At 43.1% G+C, this 18,605-nt stretch overlaps 3 protein-coding genes across 4 annotated transcripts; 2 read left to right on the top strand and 1 right to left on the bottom strand.

Moving 5' to 3' along the window:
* The first annotated feature begins 1,454 nt into the window (after nt 1-1,454).
* LOC124202888 (glycoprotein-N-acetylgalactosamine 3-beta-galactosyltransferase 1-like) lies at nt 1,455-3,159 on the top strand. Its single transcript, XM_046599387.1, has 8 exons — nt 1,455-1,485; nt 1,545-1,688; nt 1,769-1,907; nt 1,983-2,101; nt 2,159-2,204; nt 2,277-2,335; nt 2,403-2,560; nt 2,634-3,159. Exons 1-8 carry the CDS (start codon nt 1,455-1,457, stop codon nt 2,970-2,972), a joined length of 1,035 nt encoding a protein of 344 aa, XP_046455343.1. The 3' UTR covers nt 2,973-3,159.
* Nucleotides 3,160-3,252: 93 nt separating this feature from the next.
* On the top strand, nt 3,253-18,377 carry LOC124202311 (mitoguardin-like). Its single transcript, XM_046598631.1, has 9 exons — nt 3,253-3,399; nt 3,711-3,818; nt 3,879-4,035; nt 4,137-4,277; nt 15,021-15,160; nt 15,241-15,924; nt 16,017-16,187; nt 16,310-17,225; nt 17,322-18,377. Exons 1-8 carry the CDS (start codon nt 3,397-3,399, stop codon nt 16,448-16,450), a joined length of 1,545 nt encoding a protein of 514 aa, XP_046454587.1. The 5' UTR covers nt 3,253-3,396; the 3' UTR covers nt 16,451-17,225; nt 17,322-18,377.
* Nucleotides 5,349-10,270, bottom strand: LOC124202315 (protein unzipped-like). 2 transcript variants are annotated; one of them, XM_046598635.1, is made up of 2 exons: nt 9,816-10,270; nt 5,349-6,955 (listed from the first exon to the last, which is right to left on the bottom strand). In XM_046598635.1, exon 2 carries the CDS (start codon nt 6,953-6,955, stop codon nt 5,621-5,623), a length of 1,335 nt encoding a protein of 444 aa, XP_046454591.1. In that variant the 5' UTR covers nt 9,816-10,270; the 3' UTR covers nt 5,349-5,620. The 2 variants fall into 2 exon arrangements, with proteins under 2 accessions (XP_046454591.1, XP_046454592.1); XM_046598636.1 differs by having other exon boundaries at nt 9,922-10,270.
* Nucleotides 18,378-18,605: the final 228 nt, after the last annotated feature.

The raw sequence follows: 18,605 nt of genomic DNA, 5'->3' as shown, positions 1-18,605 counted from the left end.
TGCCCTTTCATCCCAGGGTCCACAACTGATATCTTTGGCTATATACAGAGGAATGATCCATTTTCAAAGAATGAGCTGATATCAATCAGCGTGTAAGTCTCTGACAAGGAACACGTTCGCTATAGAAGATCGATTACTTATATAACACAGCTTAAAAGTTAGAGACTGCTGCTGCAGCGCGCAAGCCGATAGCTATACAAAAGTATCTAAAGTGAAGATACTTTCCGGCTGACTGACGCAACTAATGGTTGGTTGTACTTATATATGGGCACTAAATTCTCCCGAGAGACGTCATATTATAGCGTTCAAGTATAGGCCTATATACGGCCATTTGTTATCAGCCGTGACCTGTCGATATGCATGGAAAAGAAATGGTGCGCTTTACACACAATGTATTATATAACTTTACTTAATGTACTTTTCAAAAGGCGCGTCAAACTTGCCACTTTGGGCTCCAAAAAGTTTGAGTTCCACCTGAACTAACTTCCTGTGACAAAGCCCTTGGGTTTCTGTTATTGTTTGCTATTTAGTTAACTTCAATAGATTTCGTTCTTATAACGAGTTTTATATATATATCGCACAGGCGGTGCCAAACTTTTGGCCGTTTTTATTGCTTTTTGGCTGCTTTCAATTTACAGCTCGATTGAATTCGATGGGGTAAGTCTCTGGGAAATTTGATTGTTTCACTCGGGCGCTATATATATAAAATCCGGAATGATTGGAGTTCACTTCCGTGACGTTGGTGATGGATGTGGCCATTGAATTTAACATTACCTGTAGCGTTTATGGCATTCGGTCTAATGATGCACGACGCTTTTTCTTATTGCGGTTTACATTTGTCCAACTGATGGAAAGAAAATAAAAGAATCGACCGGATGAACCGGACATTTTCTCTAGGGAAGAACCGTGTGTGTGTGTGTGTGTACAAATAAATCGTCTTTCACGAGACAAAAATAACTCGGCAATAAATTGTTGCACGGGATTGGCCATTGACAAGTCTACACACACACATTGTCGATTTAAAATAGAGATCTCAACCAAGCGGCATTTTATTTCTATCTTTAAAAAATAAAAATAAACAGTAAGGTTTCCACGAAAGTACAGTTAATAAGAAGTTTTTCCCATCATGTGAGAGACTGTTTGTTCAAATTTGTGTTGGTAGAAATCGCAAACTCAACAGCGGAGTCAGTGTGGTTTAGTTTCTTCTCCGTGAATATTCGTGAATTACATTTATAGCATATAGGATGATTCGCCTAATACCTCGAAGATTATCATTTTTATCGCTTGTGGTGGGTTTGGTGTTTGGACTATGTTTAATCTCGTTCTTCAATCAATCGCTTCAACTAATGTAGGTTAATTTGTATATTTTAAAAATTTATTGGTGTCTATAATTCATGTTTCATAATTATTAATTCAGATATTATGAAAATAATGGTGACATTGGCCTTGACGCAATGAATGGAACAGACGAAATTATTCTAGGTGGTAAAATTATAAATTTTATGAACAACTTGTATTTAAAAAACTCATAATTTCATTTAAAGGCAGAGGGAAAGAGCTTTACGACAAAGTGCGCGTGTTGTGCTGGGTTATGACGTCACCAGAGAATCACAAAACAAAAGCGTTGGCAGTCAAAGAAACGTGGGGGAAACGGTGTAACATTCTCTTATTCATGAGCTCCGGAAATGGTATAAGCTGCAAAAATAAATAATTTTCCGGAAACAGCTTTGGCTCATTGAATAATAATTTGATTACATCCATCCAACAGATTCCAAATTGCCGTCAGTTCAGTTGGCAGTGAACGAAGGTCGCAACGGACTCTGGGGAAAGACGCGGGAGTCATTCCGCTACGCCTGGGATCGATATCAAGACAAAGTCGACTGGTTCCTCAAAGCGGATGACGACACGTATAAAATTTTTAACAACACTATACACATTTTATCACTTGAATGAAATGGGAATAAATTTTTAATCATCAACAGGTACGTGATTGTTGAGAACTTGCGCTACTTTCTGTCGGCGTTCAACACATCAGAACCTTTGTGGTTCGGTCACAAGTACAAAGCGATTGTTAAAAAAGGATATTTCAGCGGAGGGGCTGGTAATAAAAATAATTTAAAATTTAGCATTCGGAATTCAATAGTTTAATTGATTTTAGGCTATGTTCTGAGTAAAGAAGCGACTAGGAGATTTGTCAAAGAAGGGTAATTAATGGCTAATTAATTCGTCTTTCAATTACTATTAAATTATTTGATACCTGTCACTTTGGAGTAAAGATATTTCAACGCATTAATTTGCCGGCATGACCACCAAGGAGCAGAAGATGCTGAAATGGGTTCGTTTTGTTATTATGCACTAAATTCTTGACATAATTCAAATTTTGGAAAAAATTCCTTTTCCAGGGAAATGTATGGAAAACCTGAACGTCTCGACCATGGACACTCGGGATTCCAAAGGAAGAGGAAGGTTCTTCCCTTTTGTCCCGGACAGCGTCTACTTTCCCGGTCAAATCACGACGAATTATTGGTATTGGAAAAATATTTATTACCCTCCAACAAAGGTATGAAAAATGTCCCCATAATGGAAACTATAATAGATTAAAGAAATATTATAATTGGACAATGTTAATTTAGGGCCGTGATTGTTGCTCGGACAGTACCATATCTTTTCACTATGTCAACGTCAAGATGATGCGAATGCTCGACTTCTTCTTTTATCACATTCGTCCTTTTGGAATCGACGATCAACGACCAGCTACTCCCGGACCTCCGCCAGATTTGAATTTGACTGCAACTCCTTGGTTCGCTCCTAAAGAAACCACAGCTGCTGGAAAAACAACGAATCAAACACTTTTAAACACCAGCACCGCTGTAATAGCGAGCGCAAATGTTAACAACATTACAACCACAACGAGTGCATTGCTGCCAAATGCAACAGCCAATTCAATGCTTCCTGCTGTTACCCAATTATGAGGACAAAAGCTGTGACTGCAATAGTTGGCGATGTTTTCGTCGTCAACACTAAAACCAGAAAATGGTTGGTAAGAAATTGTTGTGCGACGTTTAATAACATCACGACATGCAATTTTTTGGGAAATCTTCAATTAATATAATTTTTGATCTCCTCGTAAACACGTAATTGTTTATTTCCACTTTGACTGCTTTATTATACGTTTGTTTTTCGCGCCTGGAGTCGACTTCCGATAACGGTGCCACCTAGTGGCGAATTGCAAGTTCATTTTACCGGTAAATAAAAGATGCAGACGTTTTTCTTACACGTGATTTCCAAGCAGACGTTTATAGCACATTTTTGTTTTGTGTGAAAAGTTTAAAAATTACGAACTCGGTTGTTGGCCGGCTAAATTAAATGAAGTCTATTTTTATGTAAATTAACGCTATGGTAAGACGAAATATAGAGAGTATCATGACTTTGTAACGTATTGAATGGATACCAGTTCTCTTGCCGAGTACGGTGTGATGCCCTTATACAGTGTATGTGATACCACATTTACACATTTAGGCCAGACTTGAAAGCATTTTTTTAAAAGTTAGAAGTAACCTAATTACTGGAAATCACAACACAATGTAATGTGTTCCAGTTCAAGTTTTATTGAGTTTATTGAATTCCATATTTCTTCTTAGTGTGAAATGTTGCTGCTTGACGAAATTCTGATTTCATCCGTAACTTTCACATTTCGTAATTTTTTGCAGGTGCTGAATTTCACTTACAGTACCAGGCCAACTTTAACATGGGGATCTTTTGCCATCAGATTGCCGTATTTGAAAGTTACTGGTATATCACTTTCCAGACCACAAAAGGTGATTTGTACTTGGCTGTTCCAGTTTCCAGCAACTAATCAAATGAATTTGTGAACACAGGTGGTTTTGATATCGTTGACTGTGGGCGTGGGATTGGTGGCTGTCCTATCTCGCTATTTGAGAAGAAGGAAAAGAATCAGACCCGCCCAGCCCTCAAGACTGGATGCTGCTACATTGAATCGTAGGCTTCGCTCTGGCTTCAGGAGTCCCAATGGAGGTAATCAATCTTGTTTGTTCATACATCATTATTATTGATAGACTGATAAACATGTGGCTTTCGGTTTTTTCCCCATTTCCTTCCTTCCTGCTGCTCGCCAGACTTCCTGTCGGAATTCCAAAGCGCCAGCCCTGTTCCCCAGAGAATACATCGCACGAGATCTGCATCGGTAAACAGCGACCGCTACTCTGTCTCCGAAGGGGCCGACTCCAAATCAACCCCTCAGCTCCTGGGAACAATGGGTAAGTTCGAGACCATTTCCTGAATCGCAGACGTTTTCCACCGAAAACCCTCTCGCTCGCTTAAGTGCGTGGCTCAATGTTAAGACGTTTCTAGTGCGGCCGGGTTGGCTGAGACTGTGCAATTATTGATTCTGGCTTACATCCCAGTCGAGGATTTGAGGATGGCTCCTATCCGGCGACTGGACGCGATTGTTCCGGGCTGTCCGTTCCACTCGAAGGAACACACTGCCATGTAATAATACTCGCCGTGTTCCGAGAAAAAGGCAGAGAATGTGTGTCTAGGCAATATTTCAACAACAGATGACTTGTTTGCTATCTCTCTCTCCTCCCTCCTTGACTGTGGTGTATACGTTCATCCAGGGGTTTTGATCTGGTGTGTCATTTTCGGGTCGTGACCGGAAATATTCCTTTCCCCCGTAGGCATCGATCGACCAATGAAAATCGATGGTATGGCGCGTAGGAAGAGCCAAAAGGCCAGTTTTGTGGGAATCAAAAAAAAATACGGAATATAGTACATGTATAAGCAAGGCAAAAATTGTGTATCGATCCCCTTTTGAAAGCTAAAAGGATCTTGCTCAATGAAGCTCTGGCGATGATGATGAGCTTCCGGCCTGTGTCCACCCTCTCCCAGTCGGGCAAAAAGAGGGCGGGCGTGTGTCTAACCTTTTCCGTTTAAATGATGGATGTTTCTAGTACTACTACGGTCGTCCCCCCGTCACAAAACAGACTTTTTTTTTATTCGTTCATCATGCGTGAATGTCATCTGTGTCTGTTTATTTTTTATTTTATTTTTATTCTTTTTTTTCTGTACATTAGCAAATGATTTGAAAAAGAAAAAAAAGGGTTAGGTCTCTCTCTTTTTCTCTTACATTTTTTCCTTCCTATATATATATATATATTTATAAATGTGTATCATATTAATTAACTTTTTCTTTTTCTTTTCCACACAAGAAAAAAAAAGATTGGGGGTTGGAGGACAAACATACAAATTAGAAAGCATAAAGGGCTAAGGAGGGGGGAAAAATGAGAGAAATAAAAAAACAAGTTTCGTAACAAAATTAACTGTTTTTGTTTTTGTTAGCCCACGACGAACGAAAATCCATCCGGACGTTTCGTTGGTTCGTTTTAAACAGATCTATTGGCACACACAGTTCTTCTTTTTCTTTTTTAATTTTTTTAAATGTCTACGATATCTGAGGATTTGGTTATATAAAGATTGGGGATTGGACACTCGTTCTACAGTGCGATCACAGGTTTTGTTTTGTTTTTACCATTTTTCATAATTATATGGGAGGGGGATGTGTGAGACTGAACACTAAAAACAAACTGAACTGCGACATTTTTCATCGGGCGACGATCAAAATTAAAAGCGAAAGTAGGAAGCTGCTAAATAATCCAGCCGGAACTGGCTGGATGCTGCTGCTGTTGGGGCTGGAGGACACGTTGCGGCTCTTGAGTTCCAGAGTCTCTTTCGTCTGCTTGAGACTGGGCGGCGAAGTGACGGACGAACTGGGCTGAGAGTCGGTCGTTGAAGCCATTGGCATCGTTGTGGATGTCGTTGTCTCGGTCGTCGTTGTGCTGCTGGGCGGAACTGCGGTCGACGTCGTCGTGCTGGGCACCAGGGATCCGTTGCTCAGATAGTAAACATCGCCGTAATGGAGCCGGATGTCTTCCAGGATGGTCTGTCTCGACTGGCCGTCGATCTGGCGCTTGCCGACAAACTGATCCGAGTAAGTGATACTCAATCGGGTCGTGAAGGGAGCGTCGAACGTGATCCGTCTGGCCGTCAGCGAGACGTTGACGGCCGTTCCGCGCTCCAGCCGGTGCTTGACGTCCATCAGCTGCGGGAAAGAGCCCGAGATGGTCGAATCGCCCCAGCGGAAGTGGACGGTGCCGCCGGTGGGCTGGCCGCCCAGGTGGACGCTGGCCGGCAGTCCCTTGATCATCCCGCGGACGTGGCTCAGGTAGGCCGAGTGGGCCACGACGTAGGACAAGGTGGACGCCACATTCGTCTCCTCTTCCGTCCCGTCTTCCGTCATGTTGTCCAGGATTGTGTGGGCCAGACAGACTTCCTCTTGGCTCTGCATTTTGCGACGGTTGCGGGCCACTTGGATGGGACCCAATTCGTAATCGATGGCCTCGATTTCCGTCAGGATTTCGCCTTCGCTCGACTCGACCACCTGATCCTCCACCTGGTCGATGGTGAACATCCGCCCGCGCTGGACTGTCGGGTCCAGGTGTCCCAATCGATAGCCGTCGGCCGTTTTGACCCGGCCGACGTACTGGTCGCCGACCTGGACGGCCCCGACGAAGGACGTCAGCGATCGATCCCATTTGGTCCAGACGAGCCGGCCGGCCTGCTGGACGTTGACCAGGACTTCGAACTTGTCGCGGATGATGATGTTGCCGTAGTAGACGATCCGGCAGCTGCTGGATTCCTCCTCGTCGGTGGCTCCGATCTCCAGTCGGCCGACGTGCTGGAACCGGCAGACGTACGTTCCCTGGCCACCCTCGACGGCGTCTTCTGGCATCCTGCCGGCCGTGACGGCCACCCAGTGTAGAGTGCTGGACGTCAGCGGCTGTCCAGATTTCGATTTGATTAGAACGCCGTTATTGGCGTGTACCGCGCCCAGTAACAAAGCCACAACGGCCAATCCCGCCGTCCACTTCACTCCCATCTGTTTAAAATTTCAAAAAGATAAAAGATAAAATGAAATTTCCGTGAAATTTATTTTCGGTTGAATAACAACAACAACACCGGAGAGAGAGATAACAAACAACATGGGCGGTTGAAAGTTGACTTTCCTGGACAAACTTTTGTGAGAAAAGAATATCTATTTAAGCGACGACGTTTTGCTTTTGTTTATTATTCGACTGGCCTTTTGCACACACACACACACACAGAGTCCGTCCGTCTCTCTATGCCTTTTGTGTTGTGTGTGCTGTAATCTCAAACCCTTTAGACCCTCTTGTTGTTTTTCTTTTATTGTTTTGGACGAGACGGGCGCCCGAGGTCCCCCATTCTTTTCTTGGGTTCGTTTGTGTCGTCTCGGATCTAGTATTAAAAACAACAAGACAAACGGATCTTTTCTTCTTATTCTTTTTTCTTTGGCGACATTGTCGCATGGCAACGGTGGCCGTCTATTTTATCACGAAATTTCCTTTCAGTTGAGGTTGTTATTTTTCTTTCTTTTTTTTTTCGTGTTGTTTTCAATCGAGCCGCCAGCCGCAGGATATCTTAATGGTCGCATCTCCCCACCGTTTAAGGGTCTCTCTTTTTCTTTTCTTTTTTCTCTATTCAATTTTTGCGAGCGAACACATTCCTTTTGTATGGGGCATAAATATGTAGACGGGAGGGTAGCAACACACATTGTGTTTTCGGCTGTCTGTTGCAGCCCAAATTCCTCCTTTCACGTCGCCTTTTATTTTATTTTCTCTATTTTATTTTTCCTCGTTGGTCTTTTTTTTTAGTTGAGGATCGATGGTAGATTCAGTGTGTGTTGGCTAACGAGCTCGAGTATCACCGGGCCGCGTCGATATCGATTACCATATTCTTTTTCCTTCTTCTCTGACTCGATCCGCACCATCCACACCCTCGAGATGGGACAGTCGGATGGAAAAGAAAGAGATTTAATGACGACACAATAGAAATATAGGAGCCAGATTCAATTTCCCATCGACAGAACAAAAAATGTACGTCTAGAAAAGGGGGGGGGGCTGGAGTGATATCACATTTATTACAATATTCGAATCGATTCTTTATTCTTTTCTATTCTATTCTTTCCTTTCCCCCTACGGCTCCAAGTTGCGTCAATTTGCTCTCACGCCGTGACCGTGTGACTTTTTCTCTCGGCGACGATGGAGGAGAGTCTCTCGAACCTGCAACACCTTTTTTCTATTATTATTATTTGATATTTCATTTCTTGTTTCAACAACACACTTTCTGTTGATTTTTGGGCTCGGCTGTTGTCTTAAGTGTCAGCTCTCTTGTCGACTGCATTGTCACGCACTTTTGGGGGGTAACCCGGAATGGCCGAGTGTTTATTCGCCTATACACACACGATCATTATTATTATTATTTTCGCAGTGTGTCTGAGTCATCTTTCTACTAGTAGAGAAAGTGTTTTTTTCTGAGACTGAAGGGGGGAACAAAGTTTTGTTCTTCTTCTTCTCTGTTGGGTGTTTATTCCAGCGTCTTGGAACGAGCTCGGCCTTTAATGTTCATTGGAGCGAATGTGAAATAGAGAGAGAGAGAGAGGAAGTGGTGGATAGTGCGGAGCTGCGGATGTAATATCCCCCTCTTCTACCAGTTCTTCTTCTTCTTCTTTCTCCCCCCCTCAACCATTTGAACACAAGGAACGGACTGTGAGAAAGGAAAGAACGCGCAGCTGGCGATGGGAAACGACAGTCGACGGAATGACCCACACACACACACGCCGAAAGTTATTACATCCACCGACGAACGGGAAAAGGAAAAAATTTCTCCATCTCTATTCTATGGGAGGAAATGTAATACGAAAGGGAGGGGTTGGGCTGGAAAATAGAGGCGGGGGGGGTTATCCCGAATTCATTTCTTTTTTAGATATTCGCGTCACTATTCGTTTTTTTAAGACTCTACAGACTTAATTGTGAATTCACAACGGACTCTGACCGATCGGGAAAAATTAAAAAAACCTTGGCATTTTTTGAGCTTTGAGCTTTGAGCCTTGAGATTTTAAAAAAGTTATTTTTTTTTTTTTAACTTTTGATTTTTTATTTTCCACTTTGTTGCACGAAAAATTAGATATTTTTATCGCCAGGATCGTGTCTTTTTTTCCCGTTCAATACCCTTTTTTTTCTCGTGATGAAATCAATGCGCACCGGCGAAACCTGTTCGTGACCACCCGATTTTGAGCCGAGTCAATTCGGCAACGGTCTGGGAGAGAAAACGGGTCCGAGATTTGAAGGCGAGCAGCAGCTCAAGGAATCGAGGAGCCAAGATTGAGCGGGTTCCCGTTCCGAACCAACGAATCGAAAAAGATGACTGGACAGTAGGCAGTAGTACACTAGGTCGGTTATTATCAACGCTAGACCAACTTCTTTTCCTCTTCTTCCCCCCCCCCCACCTTGTTATTAACGTCCAATTGCGGTGCGACTTGTCACTAAATTCATCAAATCCCGCCGAGTATCGAGTTGAGTTTCTATTGGGTGAATTTTTATCTTATTTTTGGATAGAGGATTTGTCATCTTTTTCTTTTGATATTTTATTTTCTATTGTGTGTCGAGATCAAATATTGACTAGTTCGTGACGTCAACCAGTACCCCATCCCCCCTCCCTCTCTCCCGTCTGTCTCTTTTGTCACGGCCCTGACTGCGATATTGCGCCGCCTCGCTAATTAAATGGAGAGTTTGGGGACCTTGTTGGACTTGATCAAATAAAACAGGTCCTCTCACGCTGTCGCTAACCCAAAAAAAGGTTGAAGATTGGGAAGTATTCAAATTTAAAAAAAAAAGAAGAAAAATAGAAACGCGGAAGCGAATCAAGGATGAACAACTTACGGTGAAATGATTTAATTTAAATAATTTTCTCTCTTTGTTTCGATGTTCGTTTTTTTTTCGGTTCCTTTTTAAATTTGAAAAAATCCGCGGGAAATGACGAACTTACGCCGAGATTTTTTTCTTTTTATGAATTATTTGAAGGTATCCGTTGGAAACACTTTGCGGATGTCATTCACGCCGACCGAACAGCTCACGCACTTTTTTCTTGTTTCGGGGGGGTTTATTTCTTTCGGTTGTCTAGTCCGGATCGCGCTAATGATAATTGGTCAATTCCGGTTGATGGATTTTGTTCTCACTCGAATAATTTTTGATTGTGGCGATCGATGTCGATTTTCAATTAGCGGCGACGGAGGATGTCGATGAACTTTTTTATTTTTATTATTTAAAAAAAAAAGGGAGGACCGGTCGGTAGGACGGATCGGCTGCAACTGACGGTGGTCCGTGCCGTGCGGAGGAACCTGGGTTCTATTCGGTTCTGTTCTGGGTTGGACTGGGCTGTCGACACTAGCGCCACCACCGTACAGCACAGCACAGGCGAGAGGCTGACTGCCTTTTTCCGTTCTGATTCACGAGCTGACGTCAAAACAGCAATTTGACAAACGACTGGCACACGGCGCATTGCATGACATTTGGACGTAGGAGGTGGTGGTGGGAGAAGCTAAGGGTGGAGGGTGGTATGATGCTATTGCAATGCAGTGGCGAGTGAAAATTCCGTAACAAAATGGCAGAGAAGTTGGGCGATCGATAGGATTAGAGTCACCCCGAAAAATAACAAGAGAGAAAACGATACACACACTGGCGCAAAAAACAAAAAACAATCCTTGGGGCGGATGGGAAGTTGTACAAAAGGAAAAGGGATTTATGCAAAATTGTCTTCCTTCCTAAAAGGATCTATTGGATTTTGTTTTAAGCACATTAAATAGCGTCAACAAATAGAAAATGGAAAGAAGAGAGAGAGAAAAATAATGTTCCAGTTGCACTTGTCGTTTTGGGCTTCCATCTCGACCGCAAAGACCGGAAGGTTCTCTCACTGAGGCAGCGTGACTCACCTGACTCACGCAGAGGCCCAGCACAGACAAAAAAACGATTTCCCCCCCCCCCTATTTTCTTTTTTCAAAAATAATAGTTGTTGGCGCTTTTAAGTCAATAGAACAACAACCGCTATTGAAATATTTTGTTCTTTTAAAAAGAAAATTTTTAACGATCTGATTTTCTTTTTTAAAACAAAATAACAAAATAGAAAAAAAAAGAGTTACAAAAAAGGGAGTCGTGGTTGGTTCCAATCGCGGCTATTAACTGTATACAACACTTATCATTTGCCAGCCTTAGAAGAGACTATGTTTGTCCAGCGTATAGAACCCAAAAAAAAAACCAAGCGGAATTTTCATTGGCCATTTCCTCACTGTGTTCAAAAAAAAAACTTTGTTTCAATCAACGCCATTTCCGCTTGTTCAAACTCCCCACCAAAATCTTTTTTTTTTTTTCTTTTTTTAAAAATGCAAAAGTATTAAGCGCCATCTTTTGTTTTAAAGTGGGCTTGCAATTTAAGTCCGGGACTATTTTTTTTTTTTTTTTTTTCAAACCCGGGTTGTTGTGTGTGTCGGGTAAGGAGGTGATTAAAGATCGATTATGTCATCATCATCACACACACAGCAGAGTGGCAAGTAGAGAGAGCAGGGGGAGAGAAGTGTGTGTGTGACGACACAGCAGACTTTTTTATTTTTCGGCGTGTGGTTTTCTCTCTCTGGCGCACTTGTGTGCGTTGGTAATGAGCTCGTTGGTCGGTTGGTGTTCGTTCTCGCGTGAGCGAGTGTAATGTCTCCCGTGAATCGATGGACCAGAGACTCTCCCCCCCCCCTTCGACTTAAAAGAAGAAAAGTTGTGGAGTAGAGTAGATGAGAGTAGTGGAGTTGTATTGTGTGTGTGTTAGACTCCATCGACTTGACGATGGATATTCTAAACTTTTCCTTTTTTTTTTTTTTTAAATTTTCTGGGGCGTTGTTGGGGAGGCAATTGAAACCGCACTGAATAAAAATAAAAAAAAATTTCGGGAACTTTTTATTTTATTTTTTTGAAATTGAGAGGCCATTTTTGGCTGTGTCGTGCCGACGCATGCACACACAAGTCAAATGATGGAGGGAAATAACAAGTAGGGGAAAGTTATGCGCCGCAATTTACTCTCTCGACAATGATATGCAGTGATGACGAAATGATTTTTTCGCTCCTTTACTCTGAGAAAAAAACCCCGGGACTCACGCGCACTCGCTCCAAACTTCTCCTCTCGGCTAAAAACTCAAAACGGTTGTAAAGAAGTTTATGAAAAAAAGAAATATAAAATAACCGGATTGTTAATATATTATATTCAATAACCACTAGACCGGCCTTATAATCGTGATCCTTGTATAATTTTATTTTCCATTTAAGGCGCCCCAGCAGCAGCCACCCAAATCAAAATTTTGGACAGAAACTTTTGTTTCTTTTTCGCTGAAATTATTCTTTTATGGAGATTGATTTACACACACACACAAAATGGTAAACTAGATTGCTGGTTGTTGTTTTCTGGTCTTCCTTGTCCTCGTTTTTTCGATTATCGTAGGGGGGGATTGGGGGGAGTTTAGAAACAAAATGAACGTCCTGTGGCGAAGGAGTGAACGTAGTGTGTGCAAACCGGTTTTGTTTTGAAAAAAAGAACCACGGCCAAACAAGATACGTCGGATAGATGAAACATTTGCTCCAAATGAATCGTCGATAAGTTTGAGTTAACAAATGCAAATGCCCAAATGTGTAGCCGTTTACAGATTCTCGTATATGTATTCCATCTGCGGCCCTGGTTAAACTCGGAAAATATAAAATTCAAACCGGTTTACATTTGAATAAAATATCCGAGAGTCATTGCTGCTGCCGCTGCTGCTGTTGCTGCTGGTTTGTTCTAGATCTTCTCTTTGCCAGCGTTGATAATCATCTGCTGGGAACGATGGGCAGGGAGGAGGAAATCTTATTATTCATCGGAATGTGTATTGTTTCATTTCGATTCGGTTTCTCCTCAACATCCTACAATGTAGAGGAGAAAAAATATATTTCACGGTGAATCAAAAAGAAGATCGACTTTCGTTCGGGGCTGGAAGAAGAATCTACTTTGAATAAATCCATCAAACGGGAAAAGAAATTCCTCCTCTTTTATTTTATTTTATTTTTTTCCTGGGAGAAGAAATCATAATGTTTTCTGGAACAAGCGCAAAAAGGCGGCGGCTCCTCCTTCCACCAAACTTTTTCTCAAATGGCCTTTTTGGTATGTGTGACGCCAGGAGCGATATTCAAAATATAGATCATTATCATTCTAGCAATCCTTTTAGCTGTAGCAGACTAGTAGTAGTAGTAGCCGAGTTAACGTGTAACTTTGTCTTGATGCTGATGATGATGACGAAACATCATCTCTCGTTCTTGTTCTCTTTTTCTGGTGTTCATCATCATCTTCATCTTCCCCGGGGTTTTCATTATCTTTTCCCGCGCTCCCGCACGAAGTAGGAAAGAAAAAAAAAGATGGTCGTCCATATTTACACACGCTCACATTTTGTGTGTGTGGTTGTGTGTGTGTGTGTCTCGGCTTTAATTATCACGACGCCTTGCGTAGACTTAGCAACGCTCTTCTTTTGTTTGTCAGCTGAGAAAAAATCAAAGACAAGGCGTTCCTCCAACTCCCGGCACCGTTTCAACCCCTGAGGGCCTTTTTTTACTTTTTAAACGGACGCCAAAACTCCCGCCGGCGATGACGGCCGAATGAGAAAAAAAGAATGAAAAATATACAAGAAATGGAACTGTCACGGTGTGGTGGACTGGGACTGGGACTTGGCTGCTGCTGTCGTCGCCCCGTTTCCTTACTCATCATCGTTCGGGAGTCGTGACGAGGCCCACCATCACGACGCTTTGAAAAGAAGTGGTGGGGGGATATTCATCATCCATCTGATGACCTCATTGTCGTGAAAATGTTGACTCGTCGTGTACCCTTCGTTCGACCGAATGAAAGAGGCTTTTTTTTTTTATTCGGGTGGCAATCGGATCTTTTTGGCCATCTTTTTTCTTGGGAAGGACTCGAACCACTTACGGGAGGAGGGACGGAAAAGAGCTGACCAGCAGCTCGTGCTCTTCTCCACCGTCATTCGATCCTTGGTCGGACTTCTCCTATTTCCCCCCTCCCTTTCAAATATTTATTTATTTATTTTTACCAAGTGCTTTTTTTATTTTTTTATTTTATTCTTGTTTTATTTGATATTTTGGGTTTTTTTTAAATGCGCAGAAGACTTTTTTAGCGGATGCGTTGCATTTCCTCTTTTAAAAATAAAGAAACATTTTTGGTGCGCGCAACATATTTCATCCATCCCGTCTATTGTTTGCCGATCGTGTTTCACCTTCTTTCCTTTTTTTATTTTTCTTCTTCTTCTTCTTAATTTTTAAAAAATGATATTATAAAAGAAACCCACCCAACTCCCCCGCCGCCGCCTCCCCCACTTGGTAATTATTGTGATGCGGTCGGGAGTCCTGCCCTGTGCTCGCCCCGAGCGGATTATATGATCGTTGCGCACCTGTCGCTCGCTCAGGAAATGGCTTCAAAACGAAAAAAATATTTTTTTACTTTACTTTTTACGACTTTGAAACGAATGAAATTGAAGGCATTTTCCCCTTTTATTTTAAAAGCACTTTAAAGAAAAGTGAATAATAATAATAATAACATGGTTGATAATATCAGAGTTGACATGTTGTGTCAGCAGCGGCGGCATCTTGTTGACGTTGCCGAGCCCACAAAAAAGAGCTAAGAAAGAAATGAGAGATAACCATCAGGTTAACGTTTCTGCCGCCCAAAAAACGCCAAGTGTGAGAGATGATAATCATCGTCGAAATAACTTAACTCTTAAAAAAAAAATTTAAAGAAAAAACACGAGAGATTTATCATGATTGATGGCTCTTTCAAATTCTTGATGAAAACAGCTGGAAATTTGATTAGCCAGCCCTCAGAAAAAATAAATCAAAAATGTAAATAAATGATAAAATAAATGATGATTTGTTGGTGTGTGTGTGTGTGTGTGTGGTGGTTTGTTTGTGTGTTCCACATACACAAATTTATTTTGGTTTGATTGCGATAATAAGGTTGTCGAGTTCCAAAATTGTTTGTTTGAAATTTCAATGTTTTTTTTTTACTTCTTGTTCCAGGGGTCGAATCACTGGAAACGGCCATCAATTACTGGGAGGATGCCCTGGCCGCTTATCAGTCAGTGTCGACGGGATCGGGTGCCGTTCTGCTGACGTCCGAAGAAGCGGAATTTTGCCGCAGTTTGGAACGAGTTCTCAAGGTGAAATTTGTGTTTTCTTATTTTTGTACTTTGTTGGTTTTCAATTTCATTTTGGTTGTTGTTTTTATTTTTTTTTCTAGGCCGCCTATGTCCTTCAAGACGAGACGGAACACCTCTTCCTGCACGAGCACTCTGTCCTGTTCCAAACGGAAGCGGCGGGCGGCTACACTTCCGGCGCCCAGACGCCCTACTCGCGCACGTCGTACAGTTTCACTTCGGCCGACTCGTTCGTTTCGGCCCTGGGCGGCGATGACGAAGTGGCCGATTTGGAGGACTTTGCCGACTTGCCCATCGACGATAGTTTGCCCAGTCTCTACCAGGGGTCGATGAAGCAGCTGGACGAGAGCGGCATCCCTTGCCGGGTGCTCCGGACGGAACTGGTGGGCTGCCAGTCGGACATCGAGTACCTGTGCAAATTGCACTGCATCCGGCTGGCCTGCCAGGGCGTCTTCCACTTGGCCGGAGCCGAGCAGTGGTTCATCAAGGCCGGCCGCTCTCTGCTGACGGACATGCTGACGCTGGCCGACAAGGACCCGCGCGACGTCCTCGATGCTTACGACGCCATGATGGTTTTCGTCCAGGACCAGAGCCAGCGCTTCAAGTTGGCCGCCGAAATGGAGCACAGAGGCGTCAAGGCCGTCACCTTCTTTGACGTCGTTTTGGATTTCATTCTCATGGACGCCTTTGAGGATCTGACGGACCCGCCCTCTTCCGTTTTGGCCGTCATCAATAACCGATGGCTCAGCAACGGCTTCAAAGAAGGCGTAAATTCCATAGCTCTCTTTTAACATTCCTTTTATTCTTTTTTGTAGTCCAGTTTGATTGATTGAATTGTATTGGAAAAAAACAAAAAAAGGCTTTGGCGACAGCAGTGTGGAGCGTGCTGAAGGCCAAACGGCGGAAGCTGCTTTACCAGGACGGCTTCATCTCACATTTTTACGGCATCATGGAACACTTGAGCCCCGTTTTGGCTTGGGGCTTCCTGGGACCCGAATCCGACTTGAAGAAATCCTGTTTCATCTTCAAAGTAAAGAACAATGAAACTCTTTTTTAAACCAGTTTGACTTTTTGTTTGGACTTATGGCGACTTCAAAAGAAAAATTGGCGTAATCGGATGAACTCAGTCCGTTTTTTTCTGATTGATCCTAGGGACATGTCGAGGGCTACCTGCAGGACATCTTTGATTTCGATCGCGTTCGCTACGTCACCGTCGAAGACATGGCCGAAGATGTTTGGGCCCTGGCCAGGCAACGCATCGACGCCGTCAACCGGCAAATGCCGCGCAGATGACCGCAGCCGGAATCGACACACAATTTTTCCAATTCAACAAAACCCCACGCTACTTTTTCACAGAGAAAAAGCAAAGCAATAAAGCAAAAAAAGAGATTTTTTTTAACACGTTAGAATCAACTGATGCCATTATATTTAATGGCCATCACTAGAAGTCTCAAATGTCGACAACTAAGAAAAAAAACGAATTTCTGCGAAAAATATAGTCACCGATTTGCAATCAATCTAAAAAAAATTTTTTTTTAAAGTTTGAAATTCAACTCGTGTTAATTGCGGTGCCTAGATGGCGTTAGGTGTCGACCCGCTTTTGTTTTGACAAAAAAAAATTATGATGGGGAGGTGGGTGGGGAAATGGTTAACTTATATAATAACACAGCCGGCGTGTGTAGTCTTGAACTTGAACACGCTCTCTAGTTGATTGACGCACACGAGATTACCATTTATTTATTTTTTATTTTTATTTCAAACGACTTTTATATTCGTTATTTTTTTTTCTTTTAGAATATGCGCGGGACGGACTGGATGATGGATGACTATGTCTTCCGGACAGGACATTTCGTTCCGTTTGTCTTGAGAGAGAAAGAGGCGGTGTGTTCATTCAAATCGTTACGGGGGTTGAGACTTGAGAGTTAATTTGGTTCTTTTTGAGTAGTCGTGTGATTTCTTTCTATGGGGAGGGGGGGGGGGAATAAAGGAAAAAGTTTCCCGCAGGAATATATACAGGATGTGTCAAACGCAGCCGAGCAATCCCTAAAGAAGTTGATCGTGACGAAAGGTAATGATCATTTACGTTTCCTCCCCCTCACACCAATTATTTATTCATTTTCTCTACCGTATTTTTTTGTTTCCTTCTTCTTCTTCCGTTGCGCAGGATATCAAGGAACACACGGAATATATCCAGCCTTCCGGCACTTGTTGTTTGAAAAAGTCTCCTTGGCTGAGGGTCAGACGGTTGGACGTCACGCGCTCGGACTTGAACGCGGCCGTCGGTAATTGAGGCGCGTGCCTCTCATACCTGAAGAGACCCATAACAATTTACCCTCCTAGACCCTGGACTTTAGCTGGTAAACTCCCGTGCATAATTCGCCAATTTGCCAGAGGATTGTTGAGGACGACGTACACCGGCCGGTACCAACGCCCTTTTATTTTTATTTTAATCCATCCTTCCATCTATCTCCAGCCGGGAGAAAAATGGCGTCTATCGTTCAACCCAATGGCGGAGGGGGGCCTTCCATCATCACGAAATGTGAAATGAAAAAAACGACCCAACAGAAAAATGTGTGGCGTAATAAAAAGGGAGGGGCTGGCGGCCGCACTAGACTCCTTGATGGATGGGTATTATCGTTCGTATACTCTCTCTCCCCCCACCCGGAGCTGTTTGTCCGAAATCAACAAGGTATTGTACTGGCGGAGGGGGTGAACTTTCCATCTTTGACGTCACAGCTGGACCTTCACTTGCACTCCACCACCATCCTGTCAAAAGTTATTTATTTGTGAAACTTGAGCTAGAGTTACTCCGGCCGAGTCCTTTTGGCGTGCCGGATGGACATTAGTCGAATTGAACTTGAAGAGGCCTAGACGCTAATCATACTCTGGGCTAGGGGGGTTCGTTCGGTTTATTTGGATTATATTTATTTGCAATCGAATCTCTCGTGACTTGGGGTCGGCCTGGCCAAAGGAAAACTCCGGTCCGGGTTTGTCGAAATTTTCCGATCGAGTTATGTTTTCGTCCAGGAGGTTGTTTCTTTTATGATTTGATGGGATGCACGATGACGTCGTCGGGAGGAGTTTTAAAGAGATCGGTATACTGTCGTCGTCGTCGTGAAAAGTTTTGAAAATCCACCGCTGCCGCCGCCGAACGATGGAGAAAGAAAAGTTTGGCGCCTGGTGTTGGGGCGCAATCGCGAAACGGCCACGTCCAAAAAGAGAAAAAGTGGGTGGAGAAAAATAAAATAAAGAAAAGAAAAGAACCAACAAAACTCTAAAAATAGACAAACAAAACTTTTATCTCTTCTCTAGGATGGACGGACGGGGCTGGAAAAGTTCATCCGGTTCACCATCAGTCTCTGCCGGCATTCCATCGCGTCAACATCGGACAATGTTGGCCATCAGCTGTGACAGCAGCAGCAGCAGCAGCCATCGACTTGCCTGATTA

The sequence above is a fragment of the Daphnia pulex genome, chromosome 9 (assembly GCF_021134715.1).
Source record: "Daphnia pulex isolate KAP4 chromosome 9, ASM2113471v1".
In the NCBI taxonomy this organism is placed as follows: Eukaryota; Metazoa; Arthropoda; class Branchiopoda; order Diplostraca; family Daphniidae; genus Daphnia; species Daphnia pulex.
The sequence above is the reverse complement of the archived record's forward strand: the minus strand, read 5'-3'. Positions and strand labels throughout refer to the sequence as shown.